The sequence below is a fragment of the Pseudophryne corroboree genome, chromosome 5 (assembly GCF_028390025.1).
Source record: "Pseudophryne corroboree isolate aPseCor3 chromosome 5, aPseCor3.hap2, whole genome shotgun sequence".
Classification (NCBI taxonomy): domain Eukaryota; kingdom Metazoa; phylum Chordata; class Amphibia; order Anura; family Myobatrachidae; genus Pseudophryne; species Pseudophryne corroboree.
The window spans coordinates 522,291,198-522,315,000 of record NC_086448.1 but is presented as its reverse complement, the minus strand read 5'-3'; the positions used below and the strand labels follow the sequence as shown (position 1 = coordinate 522,315,000).

General features: G+C 43.8%; 1 protein-coding gene across 2 annotated transcripts in view; it reads right to left on the bottom strand.

Annotated features, from left to right (window-relative positions):
* BMP6 (bone morphogenetic protein 6) overlaps nt 1–23,803 on the bottom strand; it is a 462,814-nt gene that overhangs the window by 53,860 nt on the left and 385,151 nt on the right. For both annotated transcript variants that reach the window (XM_063923119.1, XM_063923120.1), the window contains one exon: nt 20,042–20,239. In XM_063923119.1, coding sequence (XP_063779189.1) covers nt 20,042–20,239 — 198 coding nt within the window. The remainder of the gene's footprint in view (nt 1–20,041; nt 20,240–23,803) is intronic.

The window sequence follows — 23,803 nt, the reverse complement described above, 5'->3', positions numbered from 1 at the left end:
TACACCCCTATATCCCCCTCCAAATCTAATGCTCAGTTAAAATGGGAGTTGGATCTGGGTAGAACGCTGTCACCACAGGAATGGCAAACTGTTTTCCTAACCTCCCACTCCATGTCCCAATGCCTGAACCACACTGAAATGCATGTTAAACTAGTCCACAGACTGTATTTGACCCCCGACCGTTTACACAGGTTTTGGCCTACCTGCAGCAATAAATGCTGGAGACTCTGTGGATCAATAGGACATATTTATCACATATTTTGGTCCTGCCCAGTAATTACACAATACTGGTCCGAGGTGTTTGATTTGATCAATAAGGTTTTCCATACTCAACTTACTCCTGACCTGATTGTAGCGTTACTTCATATATTTCCCTCCCTTGCCCCCCCTGCTAGCAGATATGTTTTCGGACACATATTGATAGCTGCTCGCGCCACTCTTGCTCAGTTATGGAAGCAATCTACTGCCCCTGTTCTACTAAACGTTACTCACAAAACACACCACCACTACCTCATGGAAACTGAATAAGTCCCCGTTTCCAGCACCGCTACCACTCCCATGACCCGCTGGTCCTCATGGCATGTGTTTGTTACTACTGGTCCAGGTTCCCAGTACTTCCACAACCCATCTAACAGCGTTTCAGCTCATTTTAGTCTAATTGAACACCCTGCTAATGAGTGATGGCCATGTAGGTCACCTCCCGGAGTATCTTCCTAGCTTTCAATATAGTGTAGGTTTTCCTTCTCTTGTCCTAAGTGGTTGTAGAGTTATATTTATGTTTCTGTTTCCTTTCTATTCCTATGCCTCTACATTTTCCTCTTGGATTATATTGTTCCACATGATATGCCTCTTAAAAACATTATGTCTGATACTTTTTGCATAGTTCTTACACCTGAGTTCCTCTTTCAAATGTAACACTTTCTGTCTGTCTGCCATTTGAAGCGGTCCCTTCTACTCTTCTGTCCTACGTACTTTTTTTTTCCTTCTTTTTCCTCTTCTCTTTTTTCTTTTGTCTGCCATATCTGATTTCAAGGTGCCCCCCTCCATCCCCCTCTACATCGTGTTACTGTCTGTCTTAAAGTTTGAAAATACTATACTACTAGCAGTTCTACACGCTCTTCACACGGGAGTTTCTGATTTTCACGGTTGTAAATATAAATTAATGTAAAAAATTGGGTAAATCTCTAGAGATGTAAATTTGAGACGGCTTAATGTTAGTAATTATTAAACCATGGTTCTTGGCTTAACCCAAGGAGCACCCGTAGCAGATACAGTAAAAAGTGACAGGACCATTTTTGTAGTTTATTAAATTGTACACACTGGAGGTGCAATCCAAATTTTTACCTGATTGTCCATTATCGTTCATGCAATGCAAGCCACGCATCAGTAATTACATAGTTATGTCAACCCCCTGTTCATTCCCTTAGGGGAGGTTTAGTAAGATTTTAATGACATAGTTTTCCTATTTCCCACCTGAAGAACACCTATGTTAAATTTCTGCTTCCTAACATATCAGGAAGTAAGAGAGTTAGTGATGAGTCAGTCAGTCAGTCAGTCAGTCAGTCAGTCAGTGAGGACTTTTGCATTTATATATATAGATGATTTTGTGTATTAGATTTATGAAGATAAAATATTAATGACATGCCTTACTGACAGGACAAGATATTCGAGAGGTAATAAACAAAGACATTATTGAAAAGTGTTGTCAAAGAATATTTCTGTTACAATAATTTTTGAACACACACTTTTCCAGATACAGTGCACTATTATTGATATAGTATTATTTTGGTGGTAACATACTATATACTTGCTCTCTTTTATGTATCTATCAGGGCCAGATTAGGGTTTGTGCGGGTCCCAGGGCAACTGATTTGTGGAGGCCCCTAACTAATAAATTACATTATGCCACACAGTGCCCCAATTATGCATATTATGCCACAGTGCCCCCAGTATAAACATTATGCCACACAGTGCCTACCAGTATTAATATTATACTTCAGTTCCCCCAGTATGCTACACAGTTCCCCCTTATTAATATTATGATCCATAGTGCCCCCAGTATGCCACACAGTGCTCTCTGTACTAAGTATGCTCAGTGCCCCCAGTATGCAACACAGAATTCCCAAGTGCTTAGGTGAGTGGTTCCCAAACTTTTTGGAATCATGGCACCCTAGAGTATCAGAATTTTATGCGTGGCTCCCCTAGGCCAAAAATGTCTTAGCGAGAAATTTTGAAATGAATATTAAATCAAAAATTGTGTTTAAATGACATCTTTAGGTTCCATTATGTGGTTAGGAACAAGATTTGCTTCTGTTTGGCCACATATTTTATGATTGACAGCCACCAGCACTGGTTTTGCCTATTACATTGACCAGAAATAATTTTGATTGGTCCTGGACCACCAATCCAAGGCACCCCTGCAAGTGTCCTGAGGCACCCCAGGGAGCCACGGCACACAGTTTGGGAACCTCTGGCTTAGGTGATGCTTAGCCACTTTACTGTTGATTTTTTTGCCTTCAAAACTGTTAATAAATTGTTTTTGTTTATTTTTTTAAAATGTTAAAAGTATTTTTTAAATATTTAAATATTATCTTATGTACATCTGCAGAACTTGGGGACACAGTGGAGCGGCGCGTCGCATGTGTTCTGACCTTGCCAGTGAAGTGATTAAGGGATTTGGGAGATGCTTTGTATGCACTATGCATTCAGAAGCAGCCTTAAAGCAGGCACGTTCAGGAACAGGTTCCACTGGGCACCTGTTCTCGCTAATTAGTCTGTCAGACAGACCGTTTGTGGCATCCATCAGTCACTGGAATATATATGGAAGACCTAAAAGACAGGTTTTCAGATGAGCACTATATCCCTTTTTTATTGCGTATGAATATCTATACTTGTCAGATGTCAATATCTTGAATGTATCACGTTGACCTTAATATACAATATATAAAAGAGAGTGAGAGAGATAGAGAGATAGAAGAAAAACAAGCACGTGGCAGTATATTATATTTTAAAAATATATAAAGGTGCCCAAAAAGTGCCATACAAAGATAAATATCATACTCCTCCACATACCACTTTAGGAAATGATCCCAGATGAACTGAAAACAAACTTTACAAATTCTGGGCAATTACAGTATAGTATTGAGTCATGTTTTTCTGGATGCGTAGCATCTGCACAAGTTTTCAGGACTTGTGATGTCCTTCAGGATTTCCTGGGCAAGTTTGTCATCACTTATGTAAATTATATTTTTATTTACTCTATTTCTCTTTCTCAGAATCAAAATCATGTTCATTTGGTGTTCAGAGAAAATCAACTTTATGTAAAATTAGAAAAACATGTTTGAATTTTCCAAAGTGGTATTCTTAGGATATATTATCTTTGCAGATGGTTTTTCCATGGATTCAGCCAGGGTAAGAGTTGTTATAGAATGGAATTTACCCACAATTCTTAAGGTCATCCAAAGGTTCTTAGGGGTTTGCCAACTATTATAGAAGATTTATTCATACCATCTCAATGTTGGTGACTCCCATTACTGTGATCCTGCTACATGGCCTCCTTCCACTCTGCATGCATTTGTTTCAGCACCAGTTCTCCATCACCCAGATTCTGAGGTACCTTTTATCATTAAAGTTGGCACATCAGTTGTTGGGGATGTTGCCATTCTGTCTCAGGTATCTGTACTTGATTCAAAGTTATATCCGTGTACTTTCTTTTCCAATAAATTTTCACTGCCAACTGTGATGTGGGCAATCATAAATTACTTGCAGTCATATGAGCATTTAGGAATTGAAGACACTGGCATTACAGTATATAATGGTCATAAATATCTTCAATATATTGAACTGTCAAAAAATCTGAATCCTAGACATGCCCCATGGCATCATTATCTACTATCCTGGTGCAAAAAATATTAAGGCAGATGCTTCGTCCAGGAGTTTATTTGCAGAAGCCTCATTATTCACTTTCTAATACTCCTACTCTTTCTTGTAAAGTTATTTTGTCTGGATTCACACTTACAGTAATTGTTTCTGGACTAAGAACACAGCACAAAGATTCCACTACTACTCCATCTCATTTAATGTGTGTGTCTGAGTCTCTGAGACAAGTTGTACTCGTTGAAATTCATGAGAATAAACTGATTGGACATCCAGGTCAAATAACTTATTCTTGCCAGTGAGACCTGTTTGAGAATCAAGACACCCAGGGCAGTTAACTGCGGGGCAGTTAATTCAATTGCCCAATAGTCTAATACTCATAAAGAAACACGTCAGGTGCTGCAGAGACACCCAATCAAGGTGAGAAACTCAGAATAAGCAGACGGCAGAATATAAATACTAAACTGTTGCAAAGAAGTAGTCATTACATTTAGGAAGTCATTCAGACCCAGCCGCATTAGCTGCGTGTCCACACACATTGCGGTCGCATCCCCAGTGGATGCAACTGCAATGTGATTGACAGAGGCAGACATTCTCAGGGCAGTGAAGTGGCATTGGGGACAGGCTGGTACTGTTTACGGGGCGGCTGCGTGACGTCACAAACTACCCCTCCAAACAAAAAAAAGTCTGCCGCCCATCTGACAGGCTGCGCTGCCAGGAGTCAACCTTAATTCCGATTCGTCCGCAATTAGATTGCGGACGCATCGGCATGTGGCCTCAAACATGCTGGGCAACCTTGCCCTGTGCTGGGAGGCCCCCAGATCTGGCTGCGTATGCAGCGATCTGTAGTCATCTCTGAATAACCCCCTTAACCTGAAAGAGGTTTATTATGTCTGCCATACTGTACCATGGAGCCCAGTTACAATGGAATGAGTGTACTGTGTCATGCAACAGACTAGTAAGGCACTGGTTCCAAAACTTTTTTTAATCACGGCGCCCTAGAATATCAGAATTTTTTTCATGGCACCCTTGGGTCATAAGTTTTTTTTTTATTGAGAAAGTTAGAAAAAAATATTAAATTAAGTAAAATGCGTTTATATGTCATCCTTAGGTTCAGTTATGTGGTGAGGGCAAAGATTTGCCTCTGTTTGTCCACATATTTTATGACTGGCGGTGACGAGCACTGGTTTTGCCTATTACAATGACCATAAATAATTTGAATTGGTCCTAGACCACCAATCTAAGGCACCCCTGCAAGTACCCCAAGGTACTGTACCTCACGGAGCCACTGCACACAGTTTGGGATCCTCTGTAGTAAGGTATTCCATGGAGGCCACATACCATATATTATTGGTAATCATGACCAATGAAGGTGGAGAAGCTTTCTTTCAAATTTGTAGCTAGCTGTAGTTTAGCTGTTTTACAAATAAGCCAAGCCAGCTTGTCCACATACTGTGATGGGCTTGCCCAGCAAGATCATCAGTGGGTTTCTGGGAAAGGATACACCAGTTGTTCTGTTAATAAAATCTAGAACATCATTCCAGAAGTTAAACAGAGCCAGACTTTCCCACCAAATATGAAAATAAGAACCTACAAAGAGAGGGGTACGAGGCTAAATCCAGTCATTTATTCAGTGTGTACCACACCGCTAAAGTAAATCAGATGCATGGAAACACGGAAACTGAAGCCGGTCTAAAGCCATGGGGAAGCCAGGACAGGGACCCTGCATTGAGATCTTTGCATAATAGATCCTCAACATCCACTCATTTCTTATTACTGGATCTCCCAATTCAAGATCAGACATGATTGAGTTGTGTGACGTTATAGCAGTTTTCAAATATTGGGAGGCCTAACCCCCATTAGAAGATGCTTTAGCGAGACAGGCTAAACCACATCTCGGTTGCTTACCATACCAAACAAAGCGACCACAAAGAGATTGAACAGTTCTAAGGAAGGAGATGGGAATTTTCACTGGGAGGGTATGGAATAGATACAGCAGCCTGGGCGAGATACAAATTGTAATCAAGTTGCCAGTCAACGAGATACATAGAGGTTCCCATCTTTGCAAATCGGCCTTAAAAACCTGGAGTAAGGGGGTGTAGTTAGCATGGAAAAACTGATCATAACTCATAGTAATCATTACATCAAAGTAATGGAGTGCAATAGATCACCAAATAAATAAAAAATTAGGTTCAAGTAATTTCTAAGAACAGATCTAGCCTTGCCGTGATGTGTACATACGGGCATACGCATATCAGCAAGCTGCAGGGTATACCATGCTGCGACAAGTCGCGGGCAGCATTCGCTCCAAAAAAGTCTATGGGTACACTAGTCGCGCCATCCATGCTGCGTTGGCTACATCTGTATGTGGAGGGAGATGAAGGGCAGAGGCTTTGATTTAGATTTGTTAACTTTACAGCCTGATTGGAAGCTATACATATCTCTTTTAGTCATGAGATTGGGGAGAGACGTTTGAGGGGAGGAAAGCCTCAAAAGGACATCATCCATGAACAGCAAACATTTTTAGTGTTTGTGACCGATGCAGACAATTTTTGGGTTAAGACGGATTTTGTCTGCTAGAGGCTCAATGCTCAATGCATAAAGCAACGGGGAGAGGACAACCCTGTCTACTTCCATTTCCCAAGCTGAACATAGAGGAAAGAAGATCGTTCGTAGACACAGACGAGGACGGGTTATGGTAAAAAGCATTTATGGCATTTAAGAAACTGCCATAGGTCTTAAGGGTCAGAAACATGAAGGGCCATGATAGCATGTCAAAAGCTTTCTCAGCGGCAAGGCTTAAGACCACAGAAGGGAGATCTTGATGGTTAATTAGTGAGATTAAATCAATTGCGTGTCTAGTGTTATCCAGCAGGGACGTGCAGTGAGGTAAATGGCTCAGGAGGCACTGGCTAGTACCAGAGCCACATTTACACACAATATATGAGCCAAAAGGTTCATGTGGGCATTATACACAGGTGCAGCAGTATATACTGCTGGAAATTTGGTGAGTTTTGAGAAGAGATGTGCTAAAAAGATAGGCACTGCCTTACCTGCCATAGACTTTATACTCCAGAGTTTTAACTATAAAAATAATTTGAATAATACAAAGAAGATATTTATCATATATTCTTTGTATTTTTCATATACTTTATATAGTCAAAATTCTGGCATATATGTTAGTATGACAGGAAAGGCTCTGCCTCAACCCACTGCACGTCACTGTTATCCAGAGCCTGCCTGGATGGAACAAACCCGACCTGATCTGCATCCACTAAATGAGGCAGATGAGCATTAAGTCTGTTGACAAGGATTTTATCAAAAAAGCTTTACATATGTGTTTAGCAGGGAAATGAGCCTATAATTGGTACAAGAGGTACAGTAGGGTCTTTATTAGAGGAGCAAGTCAAGTTGATTTGAAATTTTTCACACTTGAGAATATTGCTAGAGTTGGAGACTATATGAGCAGAGTCGTCACTGGGGGATGCGTGGGGTGCGGACTGCTCCGAGGTGTCTTCCTTCCAATGGATGACACCAAAATGTATATTGGATTGGAAGCTGGGTGCAGCACTGTGACATTCTTGTGTAGCTCCCAGGTCCTGTCACTGAGGAGTCAGCAGTGCAAACAGACTGTCATGCTAGGCTATACACCGCATGTGACTATTTGCCGCATCAGGTGTCACCAACTACGGTGCTGTCGCTGAATATGAGGGACAAGGACAGGAGCAAAAGTGTTATAATAAGACACAGGAAAGTCACACCCAGGAGTCCAGGAGTTTTAGAGGACTTCTGCGACATCAAGGCCTCAGTTCTTCCTCATTAATAGTGCTGTTAATTTTAAGCATAGAATAACTGTCAATTTGTGGAAGATTTCAAGATTCCAAGTAACCCTGAATGGATTGGAGCTAGGATGTGGAGCAATGTTAGGATCACTGAGGCTATTTGAGGAGTGAAAATAGTGGACAAAGGACTTAATAATTTGGACAGGGTTGTGTTTAGAAGAGACGCCTCCTGCATGTAGCTGCGAACCCAGCACTGCAACCGGTGTGGCAAGCTGTCATCCAACATCGCAACCATCAGTCACGATGTTCCGTGTAGAAGGCCAGCTATAAGCCTCAGCTTGCACAGCTGGCCAATGGAAGCAGGGGCTGCAAGGCCACGAAGTCTACATGGTGAGATGCAGACCCTTGGTGACATGCTTCCGTTTCTAGGGTCGCAGCTCTCCGTCCGCCTCCTCCCCACCCCCTCAATGCCAAGATCCAGTACCTGGGGATTTATGTCACCAAACACTTTACACACTTACAGTATATCAACACAAAGTATACTCCCCTTCTTCAGAGGCTTCATTAAGAGATACCGATCTGGAACTCTTTGTACATTTTGTAAATTGGTACACTTAATGCTCTTTTTAAAACACTCCCTGTTCAGATACTGGCAAATACACTACAATCTTTACAATCTCTGTTCAGAAACTTTTGGGTGGTAAAAAACCATGGCACAGTCGACTAATCTTGTCCAATTAAATTAATGATGGTAGACTGGGCCTTCCACTGTTGCAGAATTATTATTATTATTATTATTATTATTACGTGACCTAAATGTGCCATGGCTCTCTCTTACTGGTGTGAAGAGATAGGTTTACATTTAAAATGCCTTGTCCCCAGATTTGGGACTTGGGTTTCTTCCGTTGTTACAGCGGATCCACAGACTAGCATTGGTATACGCTCACCCTTCTAACCAAATTATATTAGCGGCTCGGGACATCCACATATCCATTATTCACTGATATCCTATCAACCACTTTTACCAAAACGGATGGAAAGGTTGGCCCTCCCATAACTGTCTACCGGGTCACACAATTTTTGCATGTTCCGCTATGGTTTGCCCCGTCTCATTTGACAACATGCAGGGTCTTTGCTGTCTTACCTCCATTCTTCATTATCCCTATTTACAAATTTGTAATTTCAGATATTCAGTGTTGCTCTCCGGTGTTTTGAGAGACCTCACTCTTCAAAAGGGTATCCGGACTCCAGGTCGACAGCAAAAAGGTCGACACACCTTAGGTCGATGCCAATTGGTCGACACACCTTAGGTCGACATGGACAAAAGGTCGACATGAACAAGGTCGACATGGAAAAAAGGTCGACATGAGTTTTTCACAATTTTTTCTTTTTTGGAACCTTTTCATACTTAACGATCCACGTGGACTACGATTGGAACGGTAATCTGTGCCGAGCGAAGCGGTAGCGGAGCGAAGGCACCATGCCCGAAGCATGGCGAGCGAAGCGAGCCATGCAAGGGGACGCGGTGCACTAATTGGGGTTCCCGGTCACTCTACGAAGAAAACTACACCAAAAAAAACATAAAAAACTCATGTCGACCTTTTTCCATGTCGACCTTGTTCCTGTCGACCTTTTGTCCATGTCGACCTAAGGTGTGTCGACCAATTGACGTCGACCTAAGATGTGTCAACCTTTTTGCTGTCGACCCTCAGTCCCAGACCCCTTCAAAAGACGCTGCATATACTCAGTGGGAAATGGAAGTACTATATCTACAATTGATCATTCTACTTTGGCCCCTGAACACCCTCCAAGGGAATCATCAGACACTGAGTTGCTAAGGCCTCCATTAACATTAGTATCAGAGAATCCTCTTTTAAAGTATATACCCACAGGTACATTACTAGTGACAAGATACATCACCTATACCCTTACTCTTCTGATCAATGTTGTGGCAACTGTGGGATAGTGGGTACATTCTTCCACATATGGTGGCAATGTCCTGTAATCTAAGAGTTCTTGTCTGCTTCTATGAGTCTTATAACACAGACTACTGCTTATACCGATCCCAGTGACCACATGGTGATGCCGCAGAATAGACACTTCAATTCAGTATCTACACCTGTGAGTAAACTTGTGCTATGCCTCCAAGCTGTAAATAGCTAAACTCAGTAAGTCCATCAGCCTAGCTTATGGTATAGCTCATCCATGGAATATATTACCTCACTCTTCCCAAATATTGCTGCGTTCACCCTGTTGCGGGCTCGGTTGCTCGCTGCACTCACCACAGGATCTATTCCCACTCTATGGGTGTCTTGGATTGCAGATGTGTGTTCCTTATCTGTTTGGCAGTGTCATATATATTGAAAAACAAACAAAACTGCAAACCCTGAACCACACATGTAAATTCTTTAGCAATTCTGTTATTTAGATATCTTCCATTCATACCCTTTCAATTCCAGGGTATCTTGACAAAATTGTATTTCATAAGGCCCTGCTTTTTATATGCATTATCACATTGTGTTGGTTTTGGCATGTACTAAATCTTTTATGGTTTACTCTTATAATTCATTTTGGATTACTTTTTTGTGGGAGCAGATATAACATAGGGGGTAATTCAGACTGGATCGCTGCAGCGGCATCGATCGCAGTCTGAAGCCCTCTGTGGAATGCACTCGCGCAGTGTGCGCACCCTGGGAGGCCCAGTGACATGCTATCAGCATCTCAGGGCTGCAATCGCCTCTGCCTGATTGACAGGCAGAGGTGGTCGCGGGGCGGGAGGGGGTGTGCAAACGGCATTAGAATGCCGTTGGCGGGGCGCGGTCCGGACAACACAGGAGCGTCTGGACCGTTGCAGGGGTGGGCTACGGCGGCTGCTTTTGAATTTTGTTCCTGACTGCTATTTATTTGTCATCTAGGCCAATTCCTGTATATGTACGTTGACTCTGTTTTAGTCTATTACCAGACTCACTTGTTGTGTCCATCACATCTTGATTGGATTATCCCAACTGTGGCTCTGTCATTGCTGCTGTTTACTAATGGACAGAAAATTTGTTAGCTAATGGGCAAAACCACATGCACTGCAAGGAGGGCAGACAGAGCTGAACGGGGCGGTCATCCAGGGCCCCCACACATTGGGGGCCCCCACACTCAGAAAAAACTTCCCGCTAGTCCGGCCCCCCTGCACGCTTCTTGGCCGGCTCCGAGTCCCGGCAGCGCACGGAGGATTTTATCTTGAGACGGCTTTGTCTCCGTCTTCACAGTGAGCCACGCCCCCTCACGGACATAATGCAGTGATTTGTGGGTGTATGGGGAAGGGGGCGGGGCCTACCACAGTGAAGTGCCCGCCACCAACAGTGACCTGATGCTGCTGAGCCTAATAGGTAAGGTTTCTCCTGCTGTATTCCTCTGTCACTTTCTGACACTTTGTTTCTCCCTCTCGTTCTGTCTCTTTCTCCCTGACACCCTCTCTCCCCTGCTCCCCTCTCTCACTCAAACTCTCTGTGTCTCTCTCTCTGACACCCCCCTCTCTCCTGCTCGCCAACCTCTCTCTCTCCATGACACCTTCTCTGTCTCTCTCTGTTTCTCTCTCTATCTGACACAATCTCTTTCTCTCTTGCTCTCTCTCACCCTGACTTTCTCTCTGTGCCTCTTTGACTCTTGCCACCCTCTCTCTATCTCTGCCATTCTCTCTCTCACTGACACCCTCTTTCGCTATCCCTCTCTCTCTCGTTCCTCTCTGTCTCTCTCTCTTTGCTAAGGGGCAAACATAGTGGTGCCGAGTCGATTTTATTGGTGGGGGCCCCCACACATTTGTTGTCTGAGCCCCCACTAGCCTTAATCCGGCCCTGGGGGCAGATATAACATGTACAGAGAGAATTAGATTTGGGTGGGGTATGTTCAAACTGAAATCTAAATTGCAGTGTAAAAATAAAGCAGTCAGTATTTACCCTGCACAGAAACAATGTAACCCACCCAAATCTAACTCTCTCTGCACATGTTATATCTGCCCCACCTGCAGTGCACATGGTTTTGCCCATTAGTTAACAAATTTGATGCTGCGATCAGGTCTGAATTAGGCCCTGTGCCTACTGTCTACCTTTGGTACTAAATCCTACCGACATCACCCGGTGCTTTGGGGGTATATTTGTAAATAATTGCGATCTGGCTGAAAATTAGTATCCCTTATCACTATACAGTGTATAAAGGCAATAAGGACTACATTTTTGGTAGTATCATCATGCAGTCACCAGGACACAGGCGCTGATAAAAACTATTCCCAAAGATCAGTAAGAAGTAAAGTGATGGTGTAAGGTTTGGATGCGATCACCAATATGCACATCAGAAAAGTTGCAATGGTGATTGGAAGGTCCTTCTAGGCTATTCCGTTAAGGTAAGCAGGTTAATGCCATCTGAAGATGACGGACCAAGTACATGAGTTTCATGGCAAACTGTATTTAAAAGTCATCTCAGGTCACAGCTGACAATATGAATGTACAGATCACGTATTTAATATATTAAGATCCCCAATTACTAACATTTGTGACCTGCCTAGGGATTGCTTCATGAAAATCTGTCTCATACTTAGGGATTCATTTAAGAAGGAGTCATAACGCCTTTATTAGTCACTAAGTATTTTGTTTAGTATTTAGCAAACTACAGTAAATTCATTATATAGCAAACAGCGGTAATTTCTTCAGATGGCATGAGCGGTATGGTCCCCATTGCTGGAAATGGGGACCCAGCAGAAGCCATTCCTGCTTCACCTAAGCCCTCCACCTGTACATGCTCAGATCAAATGTGCATATGGCCATCACGCAGTAGTCAGCAACCTATCACCAGCAGCTTTTGCCAACCATGCTGGCATCACAGCAGAGGAAGCCACAAAAGAGAGGGGCACTGTGGGAAATTGCCGGATAGGTAAGTTATGGTAAATACCGGTGATATTAGTATCACTATGCTACTAAACAAAATATATCGGCAGCAATAAGTAACGTTGATAAATGTAGCCTTTACTCATAATTACCAGGGGATGACTGCATTTCTGCTCTTGAACATGCGGAAACCCAGATAAGAATAACAACAGGTTAGAGAAGACAACCCTCATTGTAATTCTCTGGTGAAAAGAGATAAGTAATTATCATACCAATGTCTATAGAATTCATCTGAAAGGAGAAAATATAATAATGTCGTATTATATTGTATATATTGTTATTGACAGATTATCTTTCTGATTACCTTAACCTAACTTTGGTTGACATTCTATCATAAATAAAGTGTATTGTACTTATTGAACCAATGTGCTTAACTCAGATAAGATCACTCTATGATCACTTATTGTACAGGCTATCCTTTCTAGTTGTGGCTTCTAATAACTGACAAATACATTTCATTTGCTAAAATCCAGCATTATTGTCTTCTTTAGCCATTCCCTTAGTCCGATCAACTTTAGGACATTAAAACCCACTGCTAAAACCAATATCATCTGTTTTGGCATAATTACTGTATAGAAGCGTTCAAATCAGAACTAGTCTTGTGATCACTTTTCCTTTGTCTACTTTTCTGTGTTCTAGTTGTGTATCTATTTCTCCACCTTCATCTGTACTTTCCCAGAGCAGTGCTTATGTTTCGTCTCTCTCTCTCTCTCATTTTGGTGGTGGACCTCTGTGTTACTAATCAAGTTGTTCATTTGCTACTGGCAAATAATTTCAAGATCTGACAAGATGAGGTGATATTATGGAAGAGAAATATTATAGTGTTCAGCAGTGGTGGCTCTAGAGGTGCGCCGATAAAAAAATCAAATACAGTAGGTTATGTTTGTCAGTGTTTCCATCCAAGGCTTAGTAAATAGACCCCTTAGTCAGCACCTGGTATCCAGCTGTTACTTCCAGGAGTTATGCCATTGGCAGCAGGGCTGTTTCTAGGGCAGGGCAAGCTGTGCAATCACATGGGGCACCTGCGGCCACGGCCACTGTCTGTTTCAGACAGTATTTCATGCAGTCTGACCGTCCACATGAAATAATGTAAAAAATGTCCCACCCAAAATGGCCACCGCCTCAAAAGAGACACTACTGAAGGAGGTCATTTTAGGGGGGACATTTACTAGACGGAAGAGGAAGGCATGAACAGTGTAGCAGTGCCAAGATCGCAGCGGCAGCATCAAACCCCTGACAACGAGCAGGTACAGTAGTGTGTGGGACATAAATGTAAGGGGCAATACTGTCTATGTGAGGCATTACTATGAGAGAGATACGTTTTTTTCAGATTAAGGACAATACGTGTTTGGAATTCCCTACCTGAGAGAGAAGTAATGGCGGACTCAGCCAACACCTTTAAGAATGGATTAGATAAATTCCTAATGGATAAGGGTATCTAGGGTTATGGTGTGTGATCATGCACTTAAGTTATTACAAAAAAGAGGAATAAAACACAACAGCAGACATCAGCATCAGACAAAATTAGTCCAAAAATAATACTGCATAGGAGACCACAAATAGGTTGAACTCGATGGACAAATAGTCTTTTTCCAACCTTACATACTATGTTACTATGTCAGGGGCATTACTGTGTGGAACACCACTGCAAAGGGCATTGCTATGAGAGGCATAATATGATGTCAGGGGCATTACTGTGTTGGGTATCACTGTAAGGGACATTATTATGAGAGGAATAATGTGATGTCAGGGGAAATACTGTGTGGGGCATCACTGTAAGAAGAATTTCTATGAGAGGAATAATATGATGTCAAGGGAATTACTGTGTGGACCATCACTGCAAAAGGCATTACTATGACAGGCATGCATAATATGGTGTCAGGGGCATTACTGTGTGGGGTATCACTGTAAGGGGCTTATTATGAGATGTATAATGTGATGTCAGGGGCATTACTGTGTGGGGCATCGCTGTAACGGGCATTACTATGAGATGAAAAATATGATGTCAGGGGCATTGCTGTGTGGGGCACCGCTGCAAAAGGCATTGATATGGGAGGCATAATATGGTGTCAGGGGCATTACTGTGTGGGGTATCACTGTAAGGGGCATTAGTATGAGAGGAATAATATGATGTCAGGGGCCTTACTGTGTGGGGCATCACTGTAAGGGGCATTACTATGAGAGGCATAATATGGTGTTGGGGCATTACTGTGTGGGGCATTACTATGAGAGGCATAATATGGTGTCAGGGGCATTTCTGTGTGGGGCATCACTGTAAGAGGCATTACTATGGGAGGCATAATATGATGTTAGGGACATTACTGTGTGGGGCATCACTGTAATAGGCATTACTATGAGAGGCATAATATGGTGTCAGGGGCATTTCTGTGTGGAGCATCACTGTAAGAGGCATTACTATGGGAGACATAAATATGATGTTAGGGGCCTTACTGTGTGGGGCATCACTGTAAGCAGCACTACTATGAGTGGCATAATATGGTGTCAGGGGCATTTCTGTGAGGGGCATCATTGTAAGAGGCATTACTATGGGAGGCATAAATATGATGTTAGGGGCATTACTGTGTGGGGCATCACTGTAAGCGGCACTACTATGAGTGGCATAATATGGTGTCAGGGGCATTTCTGTGAGGGGCATCATTGTAAGAGGCATTACTATGGGAGGCATAATATGATATTTAGGGCATTACCGTGTGGGGCATCACTGTAAGGAGCATTACTATGAGAGGAATAATATGATGTCAGGGGCATTACAGTGTGGGGCACCACTGCAAAAGGCATTGCTATGATAGGCATAATATGGTGTCAGGGACATTACTGTGTGGGGCATCACTGCAAGGGGCATTATTATGAGAGGCATAATGTGATATCAGGGGCTTTACTGTATGGGGCACCACTGCAAAAGGCATTACTATGACAGGCATAATATGGTGTTTAGGGCATTACCGTGTCGGGCATCACTGTAAGGAGCATTACTATGAGAGGAATAATATGATGTCAGGGGCATTACTGTGTGGGGTATCACTGTAAGGAGCATTACTATGAGAGGCATAATATAATGTCAGGGGCCTTACTGTGTGTGGCATCACTGTAAGGGGCATTACTAGGAGAGGCATAATATGGTGTTGGGGCATTACTATGTGGGGCATCACTGTAAGAGGCATTACTATGGGAGGCATAATATGATGTTAGGGGCATTACTGTGTTGGACATCACTGTAAGCGGCACTACTATGAGAGGCATAATATGGTGTCAGGGGCATTACTTTGTGGGGCATAATATGGTGTAAGGGGTATTACTGTGTGGGGCAAAATATGGTGTCTGGGACATTACTGTGTGGGCCATAATACGTGTCAGGGGCACTATAGTGTCGGTGCAACTGTCTTTTCCTGCAAGGCCATGTCCATTGAAGTGAGACCCCCACACCCTTTTTTGGACACACACACACTGATTTTATTTTCGCAAAATCTGGTAGGGGGTGGGGAGGGGAGGGTTTGGGGGGGGTGGGGAGGGGCATTTATTAGTGTCTGCACTGAAAGCCACATTGGCTAGAAATAGCCATGGTTGGCAGTAATGTTGCTTGTAAGTAGTTGACTGACACATGAGAGCAAAATTGTTGAAATGGCATCTTAAAATGAACAGAGGCAGAATATTGCTCATTCGCATGTCCCAGTTTGTGGAGAGTATCCAACCTTGATGACCATCAACAAGGCTCATTAAAAAAAACTTGATGTTCTTTTTCACATCTTGTCCTACTTAGCATAGTTCTTTTTGTGACTAAAACTAGCTCCTGATGTTTTGGAAATGGTTCAATGTGAAGGATTGAATTAGAAACCAACTTGGTGACACGGAGCAGCTGTTTCTTTTGCTCTTGACACTGGCTTTATACTTTAAAGAATACAAACGTTAGCCATGCAATAGCTCCCATCCCCCCACTAACACATCTGCAGTTATTTAAGATTCCCTAACCGAAGCTCTGGTAATAAACACATAAATATTTACCACTGGCAATAGTCATAGCAATGTGTGAATTTACCTACAATACTATGGCCCTACCGAGTCAAATCTATTTTGTGCACTCATGAGTAAATAGTGGCTATATGCCGCACTGACGTTATAGCCAGACTCAATAGCTGCGTACAAAAATCCATGAGTACGGGGTGAGATCTGGCCGTGATAGAGGCGAGTTCATCTGCCATTGCTGCCATTACTACACCGCTGCAATGGCAAGTCGCCCCCCACTGCTCCTAATTGAATTGACCCCTAATACTAAAATATATGTGCGTTTTGTGTTTAGAGATCATAAAGACCAGAGAAGGGCCAAGTTTTTATTCATTTATGTATTTTTAAAAAAAAGTTGGATTTACTCATTTCCACTTTGTTTATATTTTCAACTTTTCAAGTTGTAATTGGTAAGAATAGTATGTTTCCCCACAATGCGTGATTCAGATATGTGCAAAAATTTTTTATAAACCAGCTTCTAGGAACTACATTAGTTGCCTCCACTAGAAGCATGATAAGGCCACCTGAACAGCAGGTTAGTGGCTTCCCACTGAAAGAGCTTTCTGCAACTCGCAGTCTGGAATAGCACTCCCAAGAGGAAAAACCACCTCTTCAGCCTCTGCTGATTAGGAAGTGTCATGTAAACTCCTAGAGAAGCAACTCTAATTGAATTTGTTTATTTAAACCCCACCATCAGGGCCGGACGGAGCCTAATTTTTTTGGTATGCAAATTTATATTTTGACGCCCCTTAGTGGAATATATAGGGGCGTGGCATCATGGGGAAGGGGCGTGGCCACATAACAGTATTAATTGACATTACACAGCACAGTAGAGACGCTTATACACGTCACACCACAGTAGATACGTTTACACGTTACACTACGGAAGAGCCGCTTGGGGGGAGGCATGGAGCTGAGAGGAGAGAAGGCAAGATAGCAGTATGGGGGGGGGAGGTTGCCGATGGGATGGGGGTGGGGGGAGTTTACAAGCTACTCACCAGTCACCAGTGTCTGTTAATAGCGGATGTGGTCTCTCACACATTTCCAGATGCTGCGGCTCTGTGGCAGCCTGGCTGGCAGCCAAGCTTCTGGAACATCTACTGCCCTCCCTTCCGCTGACTGCCCAGCTCAGCTGTGTGAACTGCCCTGGGGCCGCCGGGCGGCAGTAAGCAGGGGGGGTGATGAGCAGTGAGCGGCGGTGAGCTGGGGGTGATGAGCAGTGAATGGCGGTGATCTGGGGGTGTTGAGTAGTGAGCAGCAGGCGGCGGCGATCGGAGGTGATGAGCAGTGAGCGGCGGTGAGCTGGGGGTGATGAGCAGTGAGCGGCAGTGAGCTGGGAGTGATGAGTAGTGAGCGGCAGGTGGCGGTGAGCAAGGGTGATGAGCAGTGAGCGGTGGTGAGCTGGGGATGATGAGTAGTGGGCGGCGGTGAGCGGGGGTGATGGGTGGTGAGCGGTGGGCAGCTAAGTGCCTAGTGATGGTGAATTCAGCAGCACCCTCACAGGTCCGTCGCTCTACGCAGCCGCGTAGTCAGTGTATGCGTAGGGACGGGCTGCCCACCATAGGGCTGAATCAAATTACTCATGAGTTCATCACAGAGCAAGTAAATGAGGCTGTATGCTACACTTACGGTACCGCCAGTCTCATGGATTTTTGTTCACAGCCTTATAGGGCTGCTTACAAAAATCTGCAAGTCCGGGGTGAAGTCGGGACACGAGGGGGGCGAATTGCAATACTGTTTCTGTCATTTGCATGCCAATGCAGTGGTGATTTGCCCCCTTCAATTTGCTTGACTCAATAGAGTTTCGCAAACAATTAACACAAATCTTCTTGCTTGATGCTGTCTCCAGTGGTGCTATATCACCCCTAATCAGGGCCGCTGAGACAAACTGTGGGCCTGAGAGAGGTGGGTGTGGCTAAATACCACGTCTTTTCAGGGGGGGAAAATACTACGCAAGGCGTCGAAAGCTGCGGATGGGGTGCCAGTAATCTTCCTCCACAGCTCGCTGGGACCCTCACTCAATGCTGAGCAAAGGTAATTAGTAACAGTCACCCCTTCTCGACCCCCCTACCTCCAAAATCAAGGTATTAAAATTGAATCCCCACATGTTAATCCTTTAACAATTTGATAGCTTAAAAAATTTAAATGACTAGCTTCAATGATTGCTCTGGTTCAGTAACTGCTACTTATTTGTATTTTACAATGCATCGGTTTTGACAGTTATGACTTTTATATAGTTTATTTTGTAATAACTATTGGAAAAAAATTTTTGTTGGAGTATGGGAGCAGGTATGGTAAAGCATGTTGAAAACACTATGGGTTGAGGATATACAGACATGCAAGTCTGTGTTAAACAGTTTATACACATGCTCTCACACTAGAGGGTGCTGTAGCAGAGAAGATCTGGGTCTTACTAGTTCCAAAAGATCTCTTTTATGCACTAACAATCACATTATTGGTAGGTGCATATTCTCGGCCATCAGAATGCTCCCTCAGTGACAGCAGCAATTTCCATGAGTTCATTTCCCCTATGTTTCTAATTAGCAATTAGCTGTCTAGGAAGGCACCAGATCAGTATTTACACGTGAGCTAATAAATACAGTTTTGAGAGATCAACACGGGATTTACGACTCACTGGGTTCATGGGACAGACCCTGATATACATCATATGTCTATGGCAGGAACAATGTTGCTAATTCAATTCCCACTTATGGTTATAATCTTTGGTAAAATCAAGCCAGGGTGAAGTCTTGGCTACAAGTGAAATGATCAAACTAAAGCAAAGAAACCCTACTTTTGTTGAGCTGGCCTTTGTTCTTTTTCTTGTACCTTGTACATGACTGCATGTAGTACCACTTATCTTACACTGGGATATGTGACAACATTATATTCAAGTACAGGGCCGCCATCGGGAGGAAGGCTGCCGGGACTCCAGTTCCGGGCACCGACCGCAAGGTGGCCCACATGGCAGCGGTATGGATTTGAGCACAGTGTAGGCATCCATATAGGGACAGCGACGCCACATTTTGAATTTGGAACCGGCATATCCTGATTGGCTGCCGGTCCATAAGCTCCGATTAGCTCAAGACTAGCTTCAAATTCCAGCTGTCCCTCTATGGCTGCCTGCTCTGTGACCCCGGCCCACTGCGGTCATGCCTAGCGGCCATTTGATGTTCTGCGGCCTACTCCTTTAATCGGCAACCTGTGCCGTGCGGGCTGCAGGGGGAGCCCAAGGTGAAGGAGGTGCAGCCCTGTTCACGTAAATGTTATTTAAACGCTTTCTACGGTTTTGCACTAAACGCTTAATTAAACCACACCATTATTTAGCATGTTGCCGTGCACAAAGTTATAACCCATAATGTAATTAGTCATTTAGTATCGCTCTTTTTTTCTTATGGCCATAATGTAGAGAATGGTACAACAGCACATTACCTATCACACTGGATACTCTTGATACATCTTGTGATTGAGAATAGCGGTTACGATTTGGGTTCTTGCGTTTACTTGTTGCAGATCTTGCTGTCCTCAGGTGAACCTCGCTTGCTTTAAAAAAAGCAACCATGAACGGCTGCTTGTCATATGGACCGTCTCTGCCAACCAAACCTGCAGCTCTTGTGTTTATATTCTGACCTTGAACCAAAGGAGAGGAATCATGAGAGTATTTGTTACGTAACGGAAATAGAGTATCTATATATGCACATATACCTGACTGTACATGTGAATACCATATTTATGCAGACATATTACTGTGCTGAAATAGAAGTCACATATAAAGGCAAAAAAAGTAATAAAATATGATGAGTAGAATAATACATATAAACCATGAAAGTATGCACAATATATACCAAATAAATACAGTTATTATGTTGATACTGCTGATTGTACATACTGTAACTGCAAATTTTTAATGGTATATTATTGTATTCTCCCTTTATATGAGCAAAACATGGATTTAATGCTTAAAGACTATAGGAGATATGACTAGGATAAAGCCAAATAAGCTCTTTTATACCATAAAAATGCATACCTCCCAACTGTCCCAATTCAAGCAGGACAGTCCCGCTATTCGGATGCTGTCCCACTGTCCTTTCGGTGGGCCACAGTGTTTCGTGGGTGGGAGGGCATCTTGGGAGAGCCTGTGATCACCGCTGCTCTGCAAAAAAGCCAGTGATCACTGAATAGATGCAGTGCGCATGTTCACGGCATCTAACAGTGTGGGGAGTGAGCTGGGGACTGCCCAGCTGCTCAGGGAGCGCTGGACATGCCCCCAATGTGACGATAACGGGGGTCTGGAAGCAAGGCCTCTGCCCTTTTTCTGAGGCTCCTCCACATGTAGCCGAGGTTCTGCCCCTTTTCGGGCGCAGGCGCAGCTCCAGTGCAACAGGTCCCGAATATGAGGCTCTACAAGTTGGAAGGTATGAAATTGGGGGACTGCACTCTAAAGCCACCAGAGACATGGGGGGGTCTGCACTCTAAAGCCACCAGAGACATGGGGCGTCTGCACTCTAAAACCACCAGATTAAAAAAAAGATTAAAAATGTAAAGATTAAAAAAATGATAAAAAATTACAACATAGGACCCTTAAAAAGTGAGTTAGGTGAATTGATAAATGAAGAAAACGAAAAAGCAGAGAAATTAAATGAATTATTTTCGTCTGTATTTACTAGAGAAGAAAAAATGGTGGGAATATTACATAATAACAGAAATGATAATGTCCCGTTACAAAATACTTGCTTGAGTGAGGATGAAGTCCGTGAGCGACTATGTAAAATTAGGATGAATAAATCTCCGGTGATAAACTACACCGAAGTGTTCTAATGGAGCTAAGCGCAGGAATAGCAAGGCCCTTATATTTAATTTTCAAAGATTCAATCACATCAGGCTCGGAAGAGAGGGACTGCCGAATAGCAGATGTAGTGCCTTTATTTAAAAACAGAAGGAAGACACATCCTAGAAATAATAGACCAGTAGGTCTGACATCTATAGTGGGGAAACTATTGGAAGGTATATTAAGGGACTGCATTCAGGAGTACATGGGGTGCTATAAGATCATTATTAGGAACCAGCATGCGTTTGTGAGGCATAGCCAGGTCATGTCAAACTAACTTAATTAGCTTCTATGAAGAAGTGAGTAAGAGAAACGCTGTGGATGTGGTCTTTTTAGATTTTGCTAAAGCCTTTGACACAGTGCCTCACACAAGGTTGCTTTATAAATTAAGAGAGCTTGGCCTAGGAAGCAACATTTGTACTTGGGTAAAAAATTGGTTGGAAAATAGGGAACAGAGCAGGGCGGCTTGAGGCACGTTACCTAAGAGCGTCCGCGCAAGGCGCTTGACTCCTAAGGGTGGCCATTAGCCGGCCCGTCATACAACCTAAAAATTGTGCACAGGCCGGTGGCAGCTCCTGATTGACTGCCGGATCGGGAGCTTTGATCGGCTCATGAACCGGCACCTGAATTGACCGACGCCAGAGACTGGAGGCCGGAGACCAGGCAGGCTGTCAGCAGTGGAGGCAGCCGCAGCGGGACAGCAGAGGTTTGTATCTGGCACTGAGGGCATGTGTGTAACTGGAACTGGGGGCATGTGTGTAACTGGCACTGGGGGCATGTGTGCATCTGGCGCTGGGGGCATGTGCATCTGGCGCTGGGGGCATATTATGTGTATCTGGCACTGGGGGCACGTGTGTATCTAGCACTGGGGGCATGTGTGTATCTGACACAGGGGGCATGTGTGTATCTGGCGCTGTGGGGGCATATAATATGTGTCTAGCACTGTGGGGGCATATAATGTGTGTGATCGTACCCCCCTCCTGGTCTGTTCTTTGCCGGGGTGCACAACAGCGTCCCCCTATAAGGCGTGCAGCGCCATTTTGCAGCACCTTAAAAACTATTTTTAATTATATTTTTTTGTAAGAAAGCATGGTCACACCCTTTTATATTAGGCAACGTCCCCCATTACCTGGGCCAGGCCATGCTGTCTATGGCAATGGCTGTGATGCTTTATCCCGTGCTATGTTTTGTTTTGCTTCATCTACAACTGTGTATGTGTTTAAAACTAATTCCTGTGCAGCTAAAATCACAGTCCAGCGTGTTTAGTAAACTTCAATTGGTGTTACACTGCCTCTGTGATGCAAATAAGATGCAAAATGTAAAGAGAAAGACAGTACACTACACCTCTCGGAGTAGCTCAGCCGTGATGAGTGTCTCACGCCATATGGCGTATTGAGGCTGGGTGTATGAGGACACAGCTGTACGTCTGCTGTGTTTTGTAAGCTTATTTCAACCTTTATGTTAAATAAGTAGATGCTGACCATCTATCTATATCCAGTTGATAATATATCCCTTTTTATCCTAAATGTGATATGAAAATAATGTTATATCTCTAGAGATATACATCGCTTCTCGGCCTTTTGGTTAAGATCAAGTGAAGTACCTGCTCGAGGGAAACACTTGGTGGAGTACCTGTTCTTACACTGGGAGCGTGAGAGGTCCCTAGTGTGGAATGGAGAAACACCTTGTGGAGTACCATGCCGGGGTGTGGCAATGCCTCTGGTCGAGAGTGGAGAAAAACTGGGCTTAGATTCCGTTGCCTTCTAAGAAGATGAAATAGGGCCCCTTGCGTGGAGCGGGAACGGCCTGGTCTAGTATCTACTCTCGTACTAGGGGTTGACCCTGGCACAGAGTGGGTATGAAGCTTGGTCTGGCTGAGAGGTCAGGAGCAGCCTGAAGCTTGAGGTGTTCTGTGCCCATGGAACTGGAAGGGACAGGGGTGCCTTAAATGCACTGGGGATTCGGACCACCACTGCACTAGGGCACTTTAGCACGGAGCACTTCTACCCTTCCGTTTGCACCTACTCCTTTGCTCTGGCCTTTTGGCTAGGGCAAGCATAATTTTTACTTTTCCCCCGGCCTTCTGGCTGGGGCCTTATTTATTTAATTTTTTATTTATTTTTCATGTGTGTATGCACTTACACTGCAGTTTTTTGTGTGTGAGTCATGTTATTGTTTTGGTGTTTAGGTGAGACCCTTATCGTCCCTCTGCGCTTCGGCAAGGGGGGGACCCACAGATCCTCTTTCCCCTCAGTAGGCCTTTTGGCTCTGAGGGGTTGGGGAGTAATGGGGCCCTTCTCCTTTTGGAGAGGGTCAAAGGTTCTACGCCTCCAGCGCGTTTTGCACAGACACTGGGTGATGAAGCC